This window comes from Dermochelys coriacea, chromosome 3 (genome assembly GCF_009764565.3).
Source record: "Dermochelys coriacea isolate rDerCor1 chromosome 3, rDerCor1.pri.v4, whole genome shotgun sequence".
NCBI classification, from domain to species: domain Eukaryota; kingdom Metazoa; phylum Chordata; order Testudines; family Dermochelyidae; genus Dermochelys; species Dermochelys coriacea.
Window position 1 is genome coordinate 115592287 of NC_050070.1, and position 23572 is coordinate 115615858.

The 23572-nt window shown below is 40.8% G+C and overlaps 1 protein-coding gene and 1 long non-coding RNA gene across 6 annotated transcripts in view; one reads left to right on the forward strand and one right to left on the reverse strand.

Annotated features, from left to right (window-relative positions):
* Positions 1-17148, forward strand: part of PLEKHG1 (pleckstrin homology and RhoGEF domain containing G1) — a 221239-nt gene extending 204091 nt beyond the window's left edge. For all 5 annotated transcript variants that reach the window (XM_038395901.2, XM_038395898.2, XM_043511195.1 and 2 more), the window contains 6 exons: positions 1863-1901; positions 3072-3094; positions 3982-4200; positions 5747-5863; positions 7145-8834; positions 11180-17148. In XM_038395901.2, coding sequence (XP_038251829.1) covers positions 1863-1901; positions 3072-3094; positions 3982-4200; positions 5747-5863; positions 7145-8834; positions 11180-12288 — 3197 coding nt within the window. In that variant the 3' untranslated portion in view covers positions 12289-17148. The remainder of the gene's footprint in view (positions 1-1862; positions 1902-3071; positions 3095-3981; positions 4201-5746; positions 5864-7144; positions 8835-11179) is intronic.
* On the reverse strand, positions 592-23526 carry LOC122459382. Its single transcript, XR_006280036.1, has 3 exons — positions 23323-23526; positions 20429-20511; positions 592-2175 (listed from the first exon to the last, which is right to left on the reverse strand). It is a non-coding gene; the product is annotated as an uncharacterized LOC122459382 (long non-coding RNA).
* Positions 23527-23572: the final 46 nt, after the last annotated feature.

Here is a 23572-nt window from a genome sequence, read left to right on the forward strand (position 1 = left end):
TGGAAGAAAAATAGTCCATTGGAAAATTTCCAGTTTGTTCTAGTTATCAGTTATCTAGTTATCAGTTTTGCTCTTTCAAACTCAAAACACATACACGTACACTCAAACACATAATAAAGTGCGTGTGGGGTTTTTTTTTATTGTCTTTCCTCACAAGCTATTAGCCTAGTTTAAGATGTTTTTGGAGAATGATGAGGAGAAAGTTCTGTGGTTTATAAGACACAAGACTGAGAACCAGAAGACCTGGGTTCCATTCCTGACTGTACCATAGTAACCTTAAGCTTGTCACTTCATCTCATACAGTTTATACAGTGGGGTTTAATACTGCTCACTTCGCATAGGTATTGTAAAAGTTAGTTAATGTTTGAGGGGTAACTTGAGATTCTTAGAAGGTACTATAGAAAGACAAAATATTATTTCTATCTACTGAACATAGTAGAAAAGTAGGAATGTGCCGAAAATTAAACTAAACTAAAATTTCAAAAAAAACCTGAACTTGAGCCTTTTCAGTGCCGTGTATATTTGAAAGTGATAGATGCCTTTCTTGAGGGGGTGTGTGTGTGTGTGTGTGTGTGAGAGTGAGAGATACATTACTTAACAGCTAAATTTTTTCGTGAGCTGACAGTGGGTTTCAAATGAAGCTGCATATTTCCACAACTAGGATGCATATTGCCAAGTGCAATGGCAAAGTGAGATTTTAAAGCCATAGTAAAACACTCATGGATTGGGTAGAGAAAAAATACAGGTATCTTTTAACAGGTTTGTTGATAGTCTTATGGTATATGTGCCATATGATTTTATTACATTACCATAAAATCCAAACTGCAAACTTTAAAAAACAATGGATGTTTGTGGGTGTGTATTTATTTATTTATTTATGCATATATCAGAAAGCCAAGTACTTTATGTAACACGGACATGCTTATTTTTTAAAAAGGTGAATAATTAATACCTTGGAACCTGTTTTTACCTTAATTACATAAAGCCTGTTGTTTTAAAATCAGAATCCTATCAGCCTTCTGAAGGCTAGAGATTTGATAAATGGTACAGTTGGTCTTTTTTCATCTTTAATAACCTTTCCTGGTTATTTATTGTTTTTCTTGATGCAGTTAAAATGTTTACATAGTTTGACCAGTTTTGCATCCTAACTTTTTATGTCTATCTTCAACTACTTAATTAAATATTAAGAGACAGTGATCAAGTAGATCAGAGAAATGTAATATTCAGTTTATACCAAGTCATTTAAGTATAGTTTGCAAGGATATTGATGTAGTGAGTTAACATAAAGCAACAATTACCACTGAGAAACAATCAAATCATTAAAGATTTTCAGTTGTTTTTCAAGAGAATCTCTCTATAAAATGTTTCCAAGGTGTAAGATTACATTGACAATGTGAAATAGTAACTGAATGGTCCTGTTTGGAACACTCAATGCTTATACTTTCAACCAGCACTAAATTACAAATCTCACCAAATGTTTCTAATAGAGCAATAAATCTCCAGCAATTTAGACAAAGATTTTTCAAAAGTGGAGGCCTCAAATTAGGCTCCTAAGTACAAATTTAGGCACCTAAACAAGTGACTTGATTTTCAGAAATGCTAAGCAACTCTCACTGATTTCAAACTCATACATTGACTTCAGTTGTGTGCTCAGTACTTATGCAAACCATGCTAGTTACTAATGGACAGGATTTTCAAAATCACCTACATGATTTAGGAGCACAAGTCCCATTATCCAACCCAAGGTCCCTATATATGGACTCAGGAGCTTAAATTTTGGCATGCAATTTTTAAAATGTTGGCCAAGATACCAGTAACTTTCTTTGGAACACTGTAGCGTTAACTATGTGTATCCTTTTCAGAACCTTCATCCAGAGTCCATAAAGTTATGAAGCCAAGTGGTAAGTTTTATGTTGTATCTAATAGTATATGTTATTAACAGTAAAAATCAACACGCTAAGCAGTACACACCATAAATTAGGTAAACTAACATAATGGAATTCAAAGATGTGCTATCATCTTCTTCATGACTCTTCCCATTGTGCTTAGTTTGCAGCACATGTAGAGCTGGACCCTCAATTTTTGTAAACCGATGTAGTTAAAGGTAATGTAATTGCACTGATTTACATCAGCTGCCTATCTTGTCCATAGTATGCAACCTCAGCCTTGAGAAAACTGCAATGCAGAGAAAGCAAAATGAGTTAGTGTATTATCCTTATCTTTGAATTTCCATGTTTAGGACTGATCCTGCAAACACTGAAGCAAGTAAATAGTCCTACATACATACAATTATTCACAGGAACTTAATTTGGATCCATCATAATGTTATGCTGAGAGAGACTGGTAACACAAACCTCTTTGGAGACAGGGTGTGACCACGCCCTTCAATAAACATCACTGTCAGGATAAATTAATCATAAGCGCTGCCCCCTCCCTTCCCCCAACCTAAGACAAAATGGTTTGTGAACCTGCCCAGGAGTTTCTGGACTGAATGGACAGAAGAATTTTGAGTGTTGATTTGTGTTAGAGGTGGGTGGGTTGGAGGCAGAACACAGATAATGAGAATACACAGAACAGAGGGAGAGAACACAGCAAAAAGCAAGAATGCCAAGCAGTAGCCTCTGAGCATTGTGTATGACTGTGGGGGGGAAAGCTAGAGAGCTTTGGGTTTGCTGTTGGCTGAAGATGCTTGGGGGTCTAGCTGCTGTTGGTTCCTCCTGCATTTGGAGAATCAGGACTTTGTACATTCCTTGCAAATAAAGATAGCATCAAAGAACATACCAGACTCCATCAGTTTCTGTTTCCAGCTGGAACATCCCCAGGGCCCCAGGCTTGGATTGCCATTCAGGTAAAAAAGGGGCAACAATAAAATTAATATTTTTAACTGTAATTATTATTTATTTAATTCTATTTGTGGGGAAAGTAAGGCTTTAGCACTAAAAAATTTTAATTCTAAATCTTAGAAAACAGGATTCAGAGTTGAAATATTAATGTAACATTAATAAAGTGGCACAAACTGACACCTCTATGATTATTTATCATGCTGTACATATTTTTGTATATATTTTCAGAAATAAGTCCAGAGATGCACAAGGTAAGTCCTTTTTGTATTCCATAGCTCGGTAGACTGAAATAGTATATGGGGTTGTTTTGAATCCAGAATACTTAATAACTATGAAACTTTCAGAATGTATTGTATTTTATTGGTTTTAAATAGGATACAAGAAAAAATACATTTCAGAGACTCTCCAATAACATTATAAAGAAGTACAAATTTTATTTCAGCAATACCTAATAAATAGAACTTGATTGAAATATGTCTCCATTTCTAGATTTTATAATACAGTGCAATAAATCTATAATGTAAATATACTTTTAAAAATGCAGTTAGGATAACTAAAGTGCTATGCAAAGATGCATCTTTTTTTTGCAGTTCTGCTACTTGTATACATTTCGAGTCACATGTTACATTTCCGCCAAAAATAAGCTTGTAATACACATTACTCCTGTTAGCCATGCAGAGTCAATATGGAGGAGTAAGCTCAATAAGCCATTGTCCATTTGCAATAAGAATTGTTAATGACATTCTAATTGAAGCAGGAAAGACTTGTCTTGAGTTTCAGATCTTAGGCTAAGTTAGCAGGTCTGACACTTAAGTGAAAAAATGTTTACATGCAAATGGAGCACATTTTATCTGGCATCACTGAGACACAGTTGCATCAAACACCATTATGCCATTTTTCCACAGTCCTTTTACAGAGTATATTATATGATCCCTATATATCACATGTGGAAAGCTTAGTGATCAATTCAAGTTCTTTTCTTTTATGTTTCCCTTAGGTACAGATGAATGCAGCAAAAACTTATGTTGTATTTTGGGGCTTTGATTGTGATTTTTATCTTGAAGCATAAATAAATGTTGATCATGGCATGTTAAAATATACAACATAAAGGGGATACTTAAATTTTTTTTTTTTAAAGCGGAGCAGTATTGAAGGAACCCTACTTTCTCAGGCTGCCAAACTGGGATCAAGTGAAGCCCTGCTCAGTTCTAGGAAAAAAGGTTCATTGAATCTCAGTGGGCTTGTGAATGAATTTCAAGGGTCCGTTGAACAAGCCTACAGCAGTGATCAAGATGAAAATCTCCACCCATGTGTTACAGAACAGATAGATGCTGATGATGAGGAAGAGTGTGAACAGGTAATCTCTTTGCTTTGTGTGTGGGGGGTGGGGGGGACATAAATTTATTCACAAAATATCATGTTGCAGAGTAAATGTTGTACTAATGCCCATTTAAAGCTGTAGATATATTGCTTACTGCTGCTGCTACTTCTAAGTATTGTTGCTTAAGCCATGGGATGTATCTCAAATATTCATTGAGCTTTGGTGGTAGAGTTTTAGGAGTTTCAAATGTGGAACATGGTAGCCATAATGACAGCAACATCCAAAATAAGCATTTTCATTTAGACATCATCAATCCTTTGTTGCAATCCAAGAGAGGAAGGAACTGAGTTCTTTCTGGACTACATTCTGAGGGTGAAATTCACCCTTATGCAGAGGACCTGGGCACTTATGCCTACAGAAAGAGTTTGTTTTTACGCAGTCTTTTCTACTCCTCCAGATTGCCTTTGATGTAAATGCTGCTATTTTTACTAATTGTACAGGACTATCTTATTGCTCTGGTGCTTGTCACTGTATGCGCTTAATTTATACTGTTAAAGAAGGTGATTGGCTACCATTACGTTCATTGTACAGATGGTACCCTTTTCACTCTACAGGATATATTCATGCATGTGTAGCTGTTCTGAATGACTGTAGGCCCCAGTTTTTAAATGTGGACATATTAATAAGGTGTCCAAATCCCACACTTGGTTGCTCTAATCTATGCTAGGGAACATAAAATGCCCATCCAATAGTCCTAAATGCTAATTTGAGTGGCCAGATATGTTGTTTGGAGATATGTCTAGGCGCTCATGGTTTTAAATTGAGCTACTCATCATTAAATAAAAAAGTTTGCAATGGGGCACACAAGCCTCCATGCATGGAAGGAAGGGGTTAATGGGCTGCTGAAGGCCCAGTTAGCCTAAACTGAACCACCTGGAGCTGGAGGCAGGTTTCCAGGAAGAAGGCTTGGAAGGAAGGAGCAGGCAGAGAGAGAGCGAGAGAGAGCTGACATAGGGCTCTCACTGTCAGAGAGAAGGCTGGCTAGGGCCAGGGGATAGGGAGGACTTGTGGATCTTCCGGAAGAAAGGGAAGAGTTTATTTTGTTCTTGTTTTGGACTTTGAGTGCCCAGCAGGTATAGATCTATAAGCAACCTAGCTGGAGGGCCAAGTTCTACAACCCAGAAAGGTGTTGGAGGCTGGGTGGAGCAATGGAAGAGCAGCTGCGAAACTAAGGCTGAGAGGTGGTTGTGCTGCAGGGGGTGCTCTGGTAAGAACGTGCTATAACAGAGCCCACTCTGAAAACTCCTCCCTGAGCCTGCTGCCTGCCAGGCCATGGTAAACTGCATTGCTCTGAGAATTTTATTGTGAATTCTGGAGGCAAGTAACATTCTGTAATGAATGCGGTCTCTGATATCTAGCAACACAAAAGGGATAGCACAAGAAAATGTCTCTTCCACTGCAAATTCTGATTTAGTTGCTTCATGTTGAACTCCGGCATTTCCCAGATTTGGCTGTGACTAAATACACTGCTGTTCAAAGAACCATAGATCATAATATACCCTTTATTTTTTTTTAATCACAGGGCACACAACAAAATTCACAGCAAAAACCAAAAGGAGGTAGAAAAAGACTTAATAGCCAAGCTGCTGAAAATGTTGAAAAACGAAGAAGTGTTAATCTCAACAAATGTGAAATGCAGGTATTTAAAACTAAATGTGTCAGGCCTGATTCTCTCTCATTTTGTTACATCTCTGTGTATCATAGCTATGTCATATGCATCTATATGTATCTTTCTAAATGGACAGATGTAGATAAAACTAAAATTGTCATATCTAAGTAATGTCTTGTGCTCAGAAATTCTTTCCCTAAAGCTTAAATAAACTTTAAAAGAGTAAGAAGTAAAATCTGTAAAAAATAATGAATCCAACAAACTGCATTAGACATCTGTGTCTGCAGGTATTTCACAATATGTGATCTTAACAGAAAATGAACATTTACTTAATTTTATTAGTGTTCCTTTACATTAAAACTATCACTCCAAAGTGCTATTTTGTATGCACTACAGTTTTACGTTATTTAATTTAAATTGTAATCCTATTGTCTAAAAATAAATACTAAACATTTTAGTGCGGAATCTTCTGTCTGATGATGATGATTACTAGATACACCCACTAATCTGATGCTATTACAAAATAGTTTGATGTAATATTGGGAGGCTGAACACCTGGTACATAATACTGTACTTTCTTTTAAAGAACTCAATCCTGCAAGGTAATGAGCATCAAACTCCCAGGAAAGGCCTGATTCAGCAAAGTACTAAAGCATATTCTTAATTCTTCAAGCATAAAGTCAGTGGGAGCTTAGGGTGTGCAGTATCTCTCAGGGTATTAAGTAACATGCAGGATCAAACCCATGCAGCTTTAGAACATCCTTGACATACTTGCAAAGTTTTGGCCACCTCTTAAAAATGAAGTCATTGATATTTTGGAAACAATCCAGTGAAGTCATAAAATGATGAAACTATCAAGGAAAAAAAGTTTACCTTCTGTAGTGAGCTGTGATTAAATTATATTATATTAATTATATTATATTTTAATTCCAAGGCCATGCCCTGTGATGTGAACTTAGGGGACCCGATACATATTGCTTAGGGGAAGAGATGACTAAGGGGATCAGTCCTACCTGCTTATTGCCACCCCATTAAAGTCCTCCTATATGTAGGGGGGAGAATCATACTTGTATATTCAACTGCTAGATAGTGGAAAGGATTGTGGGGGGTGGTAAAGTTTTACACATCCACCTCAGTTTGCAAGGGGTGATAATAGGGCTGAAATAATGGAGCCAGATTGTTCTATATTCCTCTGCTATGCTCCACACTGCACAGCATTAAGGTCAAGGTTATAGTCCTCAGTATCAAGGACATTCCTGCATTACTGCAGAGAGAGAGACTAACAAAACTGCGTATTTCAAATCTCCACAGAGCTCCAAAGATCCTTCAGATGAAGAATCTACCCAGCTGAATACAGACCTTTCCTTTTCCTGTTCTGCTAGGCAGCCATCTCGACAGTTTAGCACACCGCAGAACAACTCACTAATCATGGATATCCTGGGGGGAACTACCACTGAGAGAAACATCTGGACTGATCATCAGATCAGACAAGCCTTGTTTCCCAGTAGACGGCCGCCTCAGGAGAATGAAGATGATGATGATGATGATTATCAGATGTTTGTACCATCGGTATCTACATCCAATTCAAGTTCAATTGTGTGTGAAGAGAGGGGCGCTTCAGGTCGTCCATGCAGTTGGCATGTGGGATTAATTAATCAAAATGAGATCTCCGGCTCCAGTCATCATAGAACTGTTAGACGTGCCAGTAGTGCTGGTGAAAGTAACTCTTGCCCAAATAATGCAAGACATAGAGTCAATGACTTTGTCCAGCACAGTTCCCGAAGGGAAGTGAAAAGTAGTTCCAGAACTGATGTGGGCAATATCAATCCTTACCCAGAATCTTCAGAAGAGCTGACCATTGATGATATAGAGCATGTCTATGATAATATAAGTTATGAAGATTTAAAACTGATGGGTCTGACTAGAAGGGAAGAGTCTGGTCACGGTCCCCAAAGATCTACTAGAGACACTCTCTACAAAAGACAAAACAAAAGCAGCTTGGTGGAAGCAGCCTCTGAAAAAAGGCAGGCAAATCAAAATAGGACCTCCATTCTTGCTAGTAAAGATGAAATCCTACTCAGAAGAGAGGCACCAACTTTAAGTTCACATGAGCTCAGGATTGTTGAGGAGAACATCTATGACACCATAGTGCTTCCAGAACCACCACTGTTGAATTTCAAATGTAACCGCCTTAAATGCTCTAAAAGGAGGAGTTTTTTGGGCCTGGAAACAGACTTTGCATGTTGTGATAATCTAAGGCAGTTTGTTTCTGAAGAGAGTCTCCAGTTCAGTGAAGATGAAAGTCCGTATCATCATGTTCCTTTAGATAATGACTATTTGAGCTTAGTAGATAGCTCCTCCAACTCTGATTCCCTCTCCCACAAGTCTGCAGCTGATAAATTATCTGAAGAAGTAGATGAGATCTGGAATGACCTGGAGAATTACATCAAGAAGAATGAAGAAAAGACAAGAGACCATGTCCTGGCAGCATTTCCTGTTTGTAAAGATGACATGAAGGAAAGACTCCATGTTGGAAGTACTCCTGAACTGAGTAAAGATGTGGAATATTCACTTTCCACACTCTCACTGCCAGAAACGCCCGTTTTCCGTAAAACTTTGAAACACAGGGTAGCCAGATTAAGTGAGGCCAGTCTCAGATTTGATGAAGCAACATCATCTAAAGATAATTCATTTCTGAGTCTTAACAGATCTTCCTTCTCCAGTGAGTTGCCTTTTATAGACAGCCCTTATGAATCTGCCAATAGTATTCTATCCAATGCACATACAGAGAGCACTGACAATGAAATGGATATTGTGGATAAAACAAAAAACAGAGTCTTTATGATGGCAAGGCAATACAGTCAAAAAATTAAGAAGGCCAATCAGCTTTTGAAGGTAAGAAGTCCAGAGCAGGAACAGCCATCCAGCCAGCAACAGAAACTGAGGCACAAAGATCTTGCAGCCATTTTGGAGGAGAAGAAACAAGGTGGTCCTGCCATTGGTATGTTAAAAATATTGTCCTCCTTAATCTCTCTCCCCACTCTCTCCTCCCCAAATAGATTTCTTTAATAATGTTCTGGTGAAATTTACCTACTGATATAAAATGCTGTAACCCTGGTCACCTCTTGATCTACCAGTTGGATGATGATGACCGTATTACCTTTAATGTGTTACCACAGAGATTAAATTGAGTTCTTTATGTAACTTTAGTGCAAAAAGAATATAAATGCAATTCTATATTAAGAACAAAATTTTGCCATTCGTTCATAGAAGAGAAGAGGAAAGAATGGACCAATGTCCGCCAGCTTGCTTTTACAGGACAGGTCAGTTCAGGATAGCCTGGGAGTGTGTGATCCTGGGCACTCAATTTTTTTAATTTTTTTTTTAAATAAAAATTTTCTTGCGTAGGGGTATCTGCAGATTTCAGCTGAGAAGGGGGGCCTAGTCATTCCTTCTCTATGCTCCCTTGAGCAGTAGAATACCATCCATCACAGAAGCCAGGTTCAGCTCCTTTCATAGAAACTTCCTGTTTGTTGCTTGTAAGCATGGGGTTGGGGTCATGGAAGAAAAAGTCTCAGTCTTTACCCCTTTCTAGAGCACCTGCACTGTGGATGGAACAACAGAAGTATCCTGTGAGAAATTTTTCCATGGACGATTTTAAAATAAGTTGCGGACTTGGATTCAGCAAACTCTGTCACTAGAGTGTGTGCGTTCTCATTGTATCTATAGAATTTTTAAAAATACAGATATCTCCTTTATCACATCTGATGCAGTTTTCAGGATGCTCTTAAAGATCAGATTTTTACCAGCAAAAAATATCCACCAAATACAATATAGTACGTTCTGTGCTCCATTATGGTGCATTGTGTGACATGGCATCAGTCGGTGGTGATTCATCAGAACGATACAATGCTGAAAAACATGAGAGAACAGCAGACCTTGCAGCCACTATAGCAATATGAATCTCGCAGTGGGAGAGCCTCAGAGTTGGGATAAATATCCCAAGATGCAGATGTTTAATCAAATCGCCGAGGTTCCCGGCACACTGCATGACCCTATTCCCCCATAGCTATCCCTTCCCTTGGTAACTTCTGGGAGGAGCCCCATTGGCCTGCTACCCTGGCTGGTGTGAACTGAAGGCAACCTGTAGGCCTGCGCCCTCTGGCATCTTTCTGAAGCATGTTCCTCTCTCCTCTATTTCCAGCCCTTCCACGGGGCATCTCCCATCTCTTTCTCTCTCTGCCACCTTTGATGGATTCTATTTCCTCCTCCTCTTCCACAAATGCAGGAGTCTTCCCCCTTTATCCCCCTCCACACCTGGCACCTGTTCTCTCTTTGTTGGAGGGGTTGCAGGCTGCCTCCATTCCTATGAAAGCCAGCACAGGAGCAATGAACAATTGTAGGAAAAGACTCAGCCTCTTGTTGCCCAGAAACAATAGGAGGGGGAGACTTTAGTGACCAAAGGTGAGAGCACTGTAGTGAAATATTCTTCCCAATCAGCCACTTAAGACAGGGCAAAAAACTGGGAGTGTTCAACCCCCAAATGGGGATGTTACCAGTATGCCTTAGTGTTATAGTCATTTAATCTATTTATTAGAGGTTCTAAACTGTGGTCCATGGAGCACTTGCTGGTGGTCTGCGGAGGTCTGACTAGGCACGTGGTACTGGCTCTTCCTCTCCTTTCCCCAGCTGCTCAGTCATGTTGAAATACAGCTAAAAATATATCACTTTCCTAATGTTACTTTTCCATGTATGGACTTGCTGCCAGAGGTCTGAGGTGGAAGGTGATCCATATGACTGCAAATGAAAGGAGCAGTATCCCTGCCACACTGTGTGTTTTTAAGATTGAGAATGTCTGAACTATCAAAATCAGTAGATAGAAGAAAATATATATGTGAAATAGTTCTCTTTTAAGAAAAAATAAATACTCCAGCAACTATGAAATGGTGAACTAAAAAAGAGAACCGAACTACTTGTTGTTTAGCAGTAGCAATGTTTTTAACAGTTACACAGTTTATCTCTTCATAACTACAGATCAAATTGATGCTGGCATCTTATTCCCAGAATGTCTGGTGCATAGTTGATCACGGTTTTGTCACAAAACATTTCATGCTTGCCAGTTCCATGTTTTAGTATAATGAATGACTGTGTACATGTCACTGATCTGAAATGTTGGAGTCTAGAATTGCATTGTTTTGTCGACTGTAAGGATGAAAAATGTTGATGATTATAATGGTCAAGGACAAAGATTTAAAAGGGTTAGTTTGTCTGAAACTTTAATTTTCATATAACTTGTGATTTACACTGTTGTTAATTTTGACTAGTTTATATATGTCTCTTCTCCAGGTGCCAGAATTGCTGAATATTCCCAGCTTTATGACCAGATAGTTTTTAGAGAGACTTCACCCAAAATGCAAAAGGATACATGGGCCACTCCTCAGAAACCATCAGCCTTAAGGTATTCATCCCCAGTTTCAATATCTCCTTCCCATTCTCAGTTAGCTAGTGAACGCTTAAGGGCAGAGGACTGGTTTTTGCATTCTACGTATAGTAATGGAGAACTAGCTGATTTCTCTCCCTGGCCCGAAGTCCAAGATATGAAGTCAAAGAGCTCCCCTGTAGAGAGCGGTACAAAAAGCAATCCAAGACCATTGCCATCAGCTTGCTCAGTTCCTTCCCTTCAGATTTCTACACTTCTGCATGTCCCAGCACAGAGGTGGAGTGCTATTATTAGTCAGCCTAACAAAGAGAATTTACACCAAGATCACATTTATAACTCACTAGGAAGGAAAGCAAATCATACAAAATCACAAGCATATAGCAGGTCACAGTCTTCTTCCTCAATTGTGGTCAGCAGGTCTGAGGAACCAATAACTTACCTAAATGAAATGGACAAGAAACACCTGTACTCAAAAAGATACTTTACATCTGACAGCCAGGAGTCTGTGCCAAGTGCTGCTTCAGGATTCACAGTATGTGATGTGAAGAAGCAGTTCCCTGAAAACTGTTCACAGATGATTCTTCAAGACTCTCAAAAAGTTCTGAGAGTGAATAAGAACTCACCACTAAATGCACAAATAGCTACGCAGAACTATTTTTCTAATTTCAAAGATACTGAAGGAGGAGAAGAGGATGATGATGATGACTATGTTGAAATAAAGTCTGAAGATGAGGGGTCTGACTTAGAGACTTCTGAGAACCAAACAAAGAAATCAGACCCAAAGATAAACAATGTAGACTCTGCTTCTTCTGAGACTCTCTGTAGCAAAAGCATGTCTTGTACTCCTGCAAAACCAGTGAATAGCAAACTTGTCCTTACCCCGTACCTGACTGCATACAATGATTCAGATAAACTGAATGACTACCTGTGGAGAGTTCCATCTCCTAATCAGCAGAATATTGTCCAGTCTTTAAGGGAAAAGTTTCAGTGTCTTAGCTCAAGTAGCTTTGCTTGACACTTTCAATAATTTCTAATTGTACTGCCTTAACATGTCAGAGTATAGATTAGTACAACCAATACTGGCATCCTGTAGTTTAATAATGTGTAGACATTGAGCACTGTATCACAGTAATAATAGGAAATGTAGATGTGCAATGTACCTTTTTTACTGTACAGAAAGTTAAAGTGGCCAGGTGTGCACTGTCTGGGATTAAGATCTACTTGTATCTTTATAATGCGGACTGTTTTCTCCTAATCTGTCTCATTTAACCTTGCATATACTTTACATCTCCCTTCTTTCTCCTGTCTCTCCATGTGGAAATCTTAGTATTCAGACTGTTGGAAGGTAGCCAATGCTGAGTCCAAAAATGCATGTACAATTACTGTAATTGCACGAGTGCTCAGTTGAGCATCTAGCCATCTGAGTATGCAAATACCAGATTTCTGAGCACACTTGGGGGAATTGCACCAACAAACTCGGTGTGCAGTTGCACATACATTTTTGCACATGATCTTTTGAAAATCAGGCTTCAGGTCTGTGGGACCGATGCATAAAACACTACTACTATAGAAAACAGAATTATTGTATTTTAAATAAATTGGCTTGTGAATGGTGCCAGATTGATAACCCTGGTGTCTGAAGACATTACCTTCACTATAGCTCGATAACAGTGAAAGCACAGGCAACAGCAGAGTGCCTCAGTCCTGTTCTGGAGATTATTAGCTTTAGCAAATGAGAGGGTCATTCAGTTTTTAGGCCAATTCAACGTTTGGGCTTGTGGAGACTGCTATTGCCTATTGTGATTGTGCTGTCTGTAACATGGACACCTTTCTTTTAGGAATAAGACCATCAGTAGCAGATAAATGTAAGTTGTAGGTGAAAGCTCTTGGCTTTTCTAGTATTTGTAAGATGGTGGGTTCCTTTGGCTACATTTATAGGTAATACAGTCTTGTTATTCAATAACAAATGCTCATGATTGGGCTTCTTGCAATCTGATCCCCTCTTAGTTCTGAACATACTGTAGTTCTCAAAATGTCCATTGTCAGCCTAATTTAATGTAAAAGATAAAAAAAAAAAAAAGGGTTTTGCTATCTGTATTAGAAATGAGGTGGTATCTTCATATACTGTCATTATTACCAATAGTGTCTGGTCATTAAGAACACTTTTTTAAAAGACCCTCTGAAGTAGTGTATTTTTCTTTATAAGAGTAATAACATTTCTGTCTTGAATATCAGAAAAGTAAAAGGAAGCAAAATATGATAGCAAATGTATTTGTCAAAAGTTGTTAGCTCATATCATCTTAAGGCAAGAAATACCTTAAGGTTGGGTTGACATTGACTTTGAGGGCTAATTCAACTCTCATTAAAGTCATAATCCTCTATTTTAGACAACGTTACTGTTTGGTTAGCAGCCATTTGTGAACAAACAGGAGAATAAGTCATGTAAGACCAAAGTTCCTGTTACATACATATAAATAAAAGGAGTTGGAAGAGAAATTGAGAGAGCATGATGCATTTTCAATTTTTTTCCTAAAGAGAGTTTTTCAAACTTTTCACTAACATACCAGTTTCTCTGTCACGGAAGAATATGTGGAAAGATCTCTCTCTCTCTCTCTCTCTTCTCTCTCTCTCCTCTCTCTCTCTCTCTTAATCAGTAAGAGAGACCTGACTTAAAAATATTCTCCAATAACCTTTTGTTGGTTCAGGTTTTTCACTACCTTGAGAAATAAAATAACCTATACAGTGATGGGGATGAAAATGTTCATTTGTTATACAGACCAAAATGGAATATCTGGGATTAAATAGGGGATGAGGATGCATCTTTACCTCTTATAAACATCATTCTGCAACGTTTGATCTAATTCCAAAATGGCTGTGTGTGTGTGTGTGATTTCCCAAATCTCATTATCCATTCCTAGCGTTCTCCATGCCAGCAGGACAGATAATGCATGTCATCTTGTATAATTTCAGAGAACACTCCTTTCAGAGAACACTTCACTCCTTCCTTCAACCAAAATAGGTTTTCCCCTCTCTTAATCTCCTCTCTTCTGTTCCTGGCGAGATTTATCCCATTTTCTCTCTTCTGATCACATAAATCATGCAATGCTTTTATTTTTAAAGAGGCTAAAAATGCTAATGAACCATTCCTTTTCAGTTGGTGTATCTGAAAACCCTGGAGATGAGACTTTTAAAAGTATTAGTCCTCACTAGCTGGAAAAGGAGACCAGCCTGGCTTTAGCCATTAGGAATCAAACTGAGCTTCCCAGAGGAGAAAAAAATACCAGTGGAAGTACAAACATTTAAAAATCTGCCCACAATTTTGGGGTCCTCCTGATGGGAAAGCACAAACTACTTTTAAGTTACTTCATCAGATTCTCTCCAGGGCCTATGCAGGGAAAAGTTAGTGTAGCCATTAGCTCAGAGCTCCCAGCAGTGACAAGACTTCCATGGAGGTGTGGTAATGTGCAAGACATCTACAACTTCTAGGGTTGCCACCTTCAATATGCAGAAAAACTGGCCACTGCTCCACCAGCCTGATCGTTCACCCCTTCACCTTTCAGGTGCCTTCCCTGCACCGCACCAGCGGCCTGCCCCTCCTCCTGTCTGGCTGGGAAGGAAGGTGGCTCTGGGTCCTGGTCAAATCCATATGCAGCTGGTGGGGAAGGTGGCCCCACAACAACAAACCCACTTGTCCCCTTTCTCCTATCTAGACGGAGGCTAGAGTCTGGTTGACCCAGAGCATGCCAGGAAGAAGGGCAAGGGAGCTGAGTCCTCCAAGGCAGACCCAGCTCTTAAAGGGAGAGGTCCATGGAAGTCTCTGCTGAGTATTTTCTCCTCCTTTATCCTCAGGGTGGGGGAGCAGCCCATTAAATCATTTCACTGGCAAGGCTTGTTAAAAACTGGCCAGTTGGCAACCCTAACAACCCCCCATGTGCTGGGGCCTGCAGGAAATTTGCTCAGCCCCAAAATAGGTGATGCTGGCAGTGTAAAGGGTTTGACCAGAGCGACTGGGGGATGTTGTTAACTAACACATCCTTACTGCAGGTCTGGCTAGTAGGGTGCTCCTTAATGTCTCTGACTGACTGAAGCTGCCCTTCCTGAATGGGTGAATCTCCTATATAAGAAGTGTGATCTTGCTGGCGCACTTCCTGAACCAGCAAGAGGTGAATCTCAATCATTGTGTTTAGAAACAACACAGCTTTCTTTTAGATTCAGAACACATTCCATTCTTTTCCAATGATACATATTTTACTGGCTTCTGCTTAGTCCCTTTATTTTTTTTTGTGCACGGCTTTGGATGCTACTACTTGAAAACATTGTACTTAAAAGAAAGCCTAAATGTGTGTACTGTACGCCATGGATATATCTTGTAAATCTGTTTTTGTGGTGCTTTAAATTTTCAGAAGTAGATGAAACTGATACCAAAGTTAAATGTATTGTAGTAAGCATGGTCTTATTAATGTTCTGTTTCCACTAATAATGCATTACTTCCCTCAATTACAAAGCACAGTAGCCCACCTAATTATTTTAGAACTGTCAATAATTCCTGTATAGGTTATTCTGAAATTGCATTTGAAGTTGCCAGGGTATATATTCAATGGCTTCTGTTTTGCTGAGATGCAGATTTCAAGAGTTGTGCTTGTTGATTATGTTGAACTGTCTACTACACAAGTCTTTGCATTGCTAAGGAATGTGTACTTTGGGGGTTTATTTGATCATTGTACCACAAGTTCCAGTTTTTTTATACACAAAGTCATTTTTGTTATAGTGGATGTTCAAACAGTTTTGGAACCTGCAACTAGTGAAACACAGTTGAGGAATAATGTTGTACATATTTAAGATACTGAAATTTAGTAATGCCAATATTTATTTAATATAGCTGTAAAGTAATGTAAATATGAATAGAAATTAACATTTGTGTGTGTTTAGCATATCTAGATTGTCTAAACTACTAGGAATTCTGTTTAAACTTTAGAAGTTAATGAAATCTCATGTAGTCAATGGAACAAAATGGAAGGAGTTATAACAATATGTAACTGTTTCCAGGGATCAATTTCATAGATTTTTTAATTTTGGGTACTTTAAATTATTTTAGTTTGCTCTTGGCAGATAGGCAGCTGAAATTGACAAAAGGCTAAGCACTGGAAACATTTTTGTGGGTAAAACAAGATTAACAGCTCTTCCATGAGTAAATGAGATATGAAAAGATACAAAAATATTTCCTAGGCTCTACTGGTAGGAAGTTTGAGTTGTGTTGGCAGCTCCTGTTACAGTTTACAAATAAATAAAATAAAATGACCAGTAACAGGAATAAGGAAAGTCAATACCAACTGAAGAATGTTGATCCATTAGGATTAAGTGCAGTATATTATGTTATAGTGATTCCCACCCCAAAATACATGTTACGAAGACGTGGAAATAATGCCAGTAAAAATCCATATTGATTTAACTCAATACTTATTTGATAAATGCATGGAGTTGGAGATACTGTACATATCTCTGCAGAAAAACATTTTTCTGTATATTTTCTCAGAGTGTATTAGACCTCACTCCACCAAACTCAATTAGCTTGGTGCGAGCTTACTTTGATGGGGGGAGAAAAAGGGGCGAGGAATTAAGAAGAACAAGTTGTCTCACAGCAAAGGTTAAAAAGTTAATTTTCTAAACAGAACAAAGTTGATGTGAGATTGTCAGAATGTGAATTATCTGCAGCCTCAGGGCAACAAAAATGTGAATGGAATAAACATTGCAACAATTCTGTAATACAGGTGGTAAGAACTGATGTTTTTGTAGCATTGTGTCGCTTTCTGTTGTTGCTGTCCCATAGACGGTTTTCCTCCTCCCTTTGGCAATAAACCCATTTTTTTAAAGCAAATTTGTTTGAAAGAGAATTTATTTTAATCCTGTAATATTGCTGGTAAACTGTCATATGTTACTGTATTGTTTTAAGCCTGTATTTGTTGGTAGTTCCTGCACTATGCTACCAGACAGAAAGGGTTAAAAAATGAAGTTACTTGTTCCAAGTTTAACTGTATATTTCTTAATTTCTCTGTATATATGTAATATCTTGTTCTGTGGATAAGAGATGGAACTTATATCGCACTTTTTAATGACTTGTTTTGTAAAGAATATGTAAAAATATATGTACATGTAGGAACTTCTTAAGACAAGCTTTTCACAATTTTGTTTTCCTTAAAGCTGAGTTTAAGCATGCCAAAACTAAGAAAAACATGTAAATATGTACTGCTTAGAGAGAAAAAAGCAATAAATGCAAAACTGGTTTGCAAAAAATCAAGCTGTCTACAAAACAGCTGTGTTTAAATGAAAATGTTTATAGGACAAAACTATCTTGTAACAGGACTCCATCTTTTAGTATATGTATAGCCACTGACTTCCTTGCCTGTATATAACCTCCATCACTAAATGCTGTGGAGATTGGCCAGAACTAGAACCTTGAATATAACACCTTCAGCTGTTGGGAGTATGGGTGAATTTTAATCCCTGGATCTAAAATCTCCCTTTCAGTTCTAATTCCAGTTTGGATGCAAAACCAGAAGGGCCTATTTTCTACTTTAAATCCAGCCAAATACTTGCAAGAACAGTTCATCAGACTTTACCAATTGAATAAAAAACAAAATGTACTACATGTAGTGTTCTGTAACACAAAGGTTGATGAACTTGCTACAGCTTTGGCAAAGAGAGATGGGTCCTTTACCTCAGGGTATATCAATACTTGGAACACCGTGTAGAGTACATAGACAGCCCACACCCCTACCATGGTATAAGCAGCATTGTAGATGGTGAGGCACTGCTTAGGCAAGTAGAGTAATGACATGCCAGAATATTAGGGTATATACTGTAGACATTTCTCTACATGCCCAAGCAGTGCCTCTCATGTCGACACTACTATTTTTCACAGTGTAGTTTCCCACTGCAGAGAGAGGTCTGGCAGGGGAAAGCAGCAAGGAGAGGTTCCAGTAGCGTCCTCCTGCTGGAGCTTTCCTTGACACAAGAAGCTGTTGGAGTCTTTCCCTGCCACAGGGAAAGACTCCAGCAGCCTCCCCCCTACCAGAGCCTTTCCACCATTGCTTCACCTGTTCTGGAGACTTCCACGGAAAGATAGAGACAGCCTGCTTTCACTGCAGTGTGTAGCTACCACACATACTGCATGCCACCACCAGTGTAGGCAAGGCCTCAGGCAGTAGTGTCTCATGCTTTTAGATCCAGAGGTCCAGGGTTCTATCTCTACTGCTGACAACCTTTTATTACACTGGTCTGGCTTTAGACTAGAACCCAAACCCTGTTTTAAACCTAATTGTGATCTGAACATCATCTCCTTGGCCCATCTGATTTGTTAAGGTTTGCTCATCCCAGCAATGGAGAACTCAGGTAAATGTTGTGTAGAGCAGGATTTTCAAACCTTTTTTCTGGTGACACAGTTGAAGAGAAATTGTTGATGCCCATGACTGGAGCTAGGGATGAGGAGTTTGGGTGTTGGGGAGGAGCTCTGGATCGGGGGGAGTGGGTTCAGGGCTGGGCAGGGGATTGGGGCATGCTTAACCTGGGCAGCTCCAAGGTCAGCGGCGCAGTGGGGGTGCTAAGGCAGGCTTCCTGCCTCTCCCTGGCACCGCAGACTGTGCACGCCCCTGAAGGCGGCCAGCAGCAGGTCCAGCTCCTAGGCGGAGGTGTACAAGCGGCTCTATGGGGCTGTCGCCTGCAGGCACTGCCCCCCCAGCTCCATTGGCCAGTTCCTCTCTATACATTGGCATAAATCAGCAAGGTGTGTGCCTCCTGCTAGAAAGTCCAACACCGGTGCTGGGGGATCCATCCCCAGGGTGGGCCCTAGTCGGGAGATTAGGAAGCACTCCATAAGCATGGAATTAAGTCTTTCTTTAAATCCGTTCTGAAGATATCGAACATACCTATGAGCAAACCCACTGGCTCGGCCCATGAGGACATTCTATGTCCTAAATCTCATAAGCAAAACAAGAAGGTACAGAAACTTAGGGTTCGACCAGCTCCACACTAGGGACCTTTGATACCGTCATCCACAGCTCCTTATAAAACCTGAGACTCTCCAGACCGACCACCACAGGATAGCATCATCATCGCTGGCACCAATTGCCTAGGCAGAAAGAGACCCTCTTATACTAGGGAGGTCCAGAACCATGGCTGCACCACAGGGCATTTTTGCTCTCCCAAATTCAGAATCCCCTCCACCCCCATCAGAACCCTCCATTTCCAGAGTTTATATTGCCTCTGAGAGAGCTGCTGGTGGGATGGAGTTTATCACCTCTCTCCCCCCCCACCCCCCAATACACAATCTACATCTCTCCATCAATACTGCCATTGGAACCAGAGTTAACTCTTTCCTCCTCAGGAGATTTGGAATCATCAGAGGAACCACTCCTCCTGTACCACCATTCCCCAGGAGACCCACACGACCCTAGGACCAACCACTACTTCACCTGGTTTGGAGTGACTGGGACCCCATGCCATGAGGACCACTGCCACCACCTTTAGATCCCACGTACTGGTCATAGGCACAAGTATCCCCCTTTAGAATCTATCTGATCTGCTAAGGAGTTACCACCTGCAGTCCTTCCGAGGGAACGATCAATTTACCTTCGTATCCGATAGAAGAGGAGTAGGAGTACTACCACCACACTGTCATCATCATCACCGGATGAAACAGTGGCTTCCGCATCTCTTCCCTCCCTCCACCCCTTTGAAAACATTGGGTCTATCCCTCAGTTCCCTGTCAGTCCATTTGATGGCTATGAGTGCATTCCATCCCTGTATGGAGGGCTACTCTATTTTTGCACACCCACTAACCATGCAATTATGGAAAGGCTGGATAAGAACTTTCCCACCTCCTTGAAAGATACACTCCAATAAGACTTCATTCTCATTCTTTCAGTTCTGACATGCCCACCCCTCTTTTGACCCTTAGGGGACTTGCTCCATGTGCCTCTTCTCCATGAAGGTTGCCTTTTCTTGCAGCCATCCCATTGTCAAGGAGAGTTGGTGAACTTGGTGCAATGATGGCAGACCTTCCATATGCTATTTCACAAATATATTGTTTCTTTACACCTACACCCCAAATTTATGCCTAATGTGGTTTCAAAATTTCACCTCTATCAATCCATTCTTACCTGTATTCTTCCTGAAACCTCACGCATCTACTGAAGAACATAGGTTTCACTCCCTAGACGTTTGATGAGCCTTGGCCTTTTACCTGCAGAGAACAAAACCATTCAGAAAGCTCCCGAGACTGTTTGCTGCTATAGCGGAGAGAGTCAGAGGATACACCATCTCTACCTAGAGAATTTCCAAACATATCTGGTTGCATTCTACTCTATCTGCTCTCGAACCTCTCCTACTCCCCCTCCAGGGGTATGAGCTCACTCCATGAGAGCCCAAGTTGTAACTGTATTGTCTCTTCAGGACATACCCCTTCCAGACATCTGTAAAGTGACCACTTTTCTGTCCACACGTTTGCAAGACATTACACCCTGGTGCAAGACTCAGCTACTGATGCCTCCTTTGGGACGGCAATACTCTTCTCAACCCTACCATTCTCATCCTCGCACCCTCCACCTATGTAGGTACTGCTTGTCAATCATCCCCAGTGGAATACAATAGAGACCATCACTTGAAGAAGAGGAGGAAGAGGTTAATTACCTGAAACTGGAGGTTCTTCAAGATGAGTGGTCCCAATCTTCATTCCACAACCTGCCCTCCTTCCCCTCTGCTTCAGATATTTTCTGATTCGTGGTGGAGAACGAACTGGAGAGGCAGTTGGCTCGCCCCACCCTTTATCACCTCAGAAGCACAAGATGAGCCAGAGCACATGAGCAACAGACACTACTTTCAAATTCTTCAATTTAGGGCGCATGGTGTGCATGCGTAACCCACAGTTGCACACAGATAGGGACCACGCATCTCGAAGAACCTCCAGTTACAGGTAAGTAACCTCCTCTTTCTACTCCTAGATTTACATAGTGAAGTTTTAGAGTGACTCACATTATCCTTCTTTCTTCCAAGAACAGGTACAAAGCATTCATATGTTCAGACAAAGGGCTCAAATTACTCCTGCTGGCTTCAGAATAGGATTACAGTAGCTGTGCAGGATCACTGTGCTGATCCTCCTCTGGAGTCCTCCAGAGGATAGGGGAGGCAAAGCTACCATGATGGTTCACCCACATAGTTACTGTCAGGGAAAAGCAGCATTAAATTTCAGCTAGGGTTCCACAGAAACACTGATTCAGGGCATCTCCCAGTCAGCCTGAATACTGTCTCCGCTGCACCAGCTGGCTTTAGGCTCTCCAGCAGCACATGGTTTGTGGATGGCTTGTGCTATCATGCCCCGCTCTCTCTACATTTAGGCCACCTTGGCTTTACAGCCTGAGTTCTGCCCGCAAAAGACAGAATTAATGATTCACCATTTTCTCTCCTAAAAGATAGTTACATTCATAAAAGGTATGCTCATAGTATCAAACCACTTTATACAGACAAAAATTACTGCAATCTAGAATAGAAGTAATGAATGTTATAGAGCACCCTGTGAGAACAGTGAGGCATGAATGTGAAAGTGTTAATAGCCTGTGAAAACACTAAAAGGGGCTGGTGTCTTAGAGTATTTCAGCAAAGTTTTCAAAGACCTGTTCTACAGGTAGTAAATGACTTTCCATTGCTCTCTCTGACTATCTTAAGTCCCTGCTTGTCCCTTAAAATCCTGTTCTTTCATTTCATCACATGCTCAATGGTCACATAGTTATCTCTGCTGCAATCCTGCTGCTCTACTCTAAAGGGAGTGTTGAGTCATCATTGCCAGACCTCACCTCAGATCCCTAGCAGACACTTTGTTCCCTCTAAAATATTCCTGCTGTCTGACAGAGTGAGCAAGTTCCTTTTAATTATCCTGCTTGGTTATGGGAAAATAGAACAGACCATTACAATACGAAAGGCCTAGCACACCTCTGCTCGGCCTAATGTTGATTCTGCATTCATGTCTCTTGCGCCCCATAGCTTTCATATCAGTATCATTCACTATACTGATTTCAGAGTAGCAGCCGTGTTAGTCTGTATTCGCAAAAAGAAAAGGAGGACTTGTGGCACCTTAGAGACTAACAAATTTATTTGAGCATAAGCTTTCGTGAGCTACAGCTCACTTCATCGGATGCATTACTCATCCGATCATTACACATAATGCATCCGATGAAGTGAGCTGTAGCTCACGAAAGCTTATGCTCAAATAAATTTGTTAGTCTCTAAGGTGCCACATGTACTCCTTTTCCATTCACTATACTGCAAGACATCGCTGATGGACAAGTCCTAGGTTGTGTACCTTTAAACTAAAGTGGAGCAGCAGACTCTGGGATCTCTCCTTGGCCTCTTGGCTGTTCTGAAGAATGAGACCGTAGGACAAAGTGTCATCCTGATCTTTATCAACCTGTGGCCTCTCGACTAGATCGTGGTGGGGTAATACCATGACAGCCAATCATCTTGATGCAGGAGTGGGTGGGTGGGTGGACAAACATAAAATATTTCTAGTTTTGTTTGAATACAGTTGAGCATTGGAGCTTGTTTGCTTACCTTATACATGTATTTATATGTACATTTAAATGTACGGGTAGCCACATTTAGTTTTCATCACGAATTACAAAAATGACCTTTGGTGAATGTAGGCTATTAATATTGTATTACACAGAGGTCAATGTGACTTTGCCTAGTCTGAGTAAGGTTGTTCCATTGAGACAGACCCTAAACTGCTTTATGAAACTTTTAATCTTAAAGGAATAATGTCAACTTAAACTGTAACCTTGTGTAGCGGGGGAAGGGCTGGCCGTGTGGCGCCCGTTGTAAAGAGGGGGAAACTGAGGCATATGGCACTTACAGCTATGGGGTAAACCTACAGCGGCAGGCTCTGGGCTGAGGCGAGTCCAGCTTTCTAAGCCTGGCCTGGCCCGTCTGCGCTGAGGGCGGCCGAGCCCCAGGGTCATGCTGGGCTGCCCAGGCTGCACGAAACAGCCCCTCTCTGCCTCACGGCTGGGGCCTGAGCTGCGCCGCGCTGCACAACAGCGGGCTTGGAGCCCAGGCTTAGCAGGCCTCTGGGTCCTAGGCCCGGGCTGCCGGCGGCTCGCGGCTGACTCCTGTGAGGCTGGAAGGGGGCCCTGGTTGCTCGCCGAGGCCAGCTCGACAGCCCCGAGGGGCCGATGCTGCGGGCGGCACGGGAACCCGCCCAGCCGGGCCCGCTCTGCCTTTGCGGCGGAACTAGCTGCCGGGCTTGAGCGCCC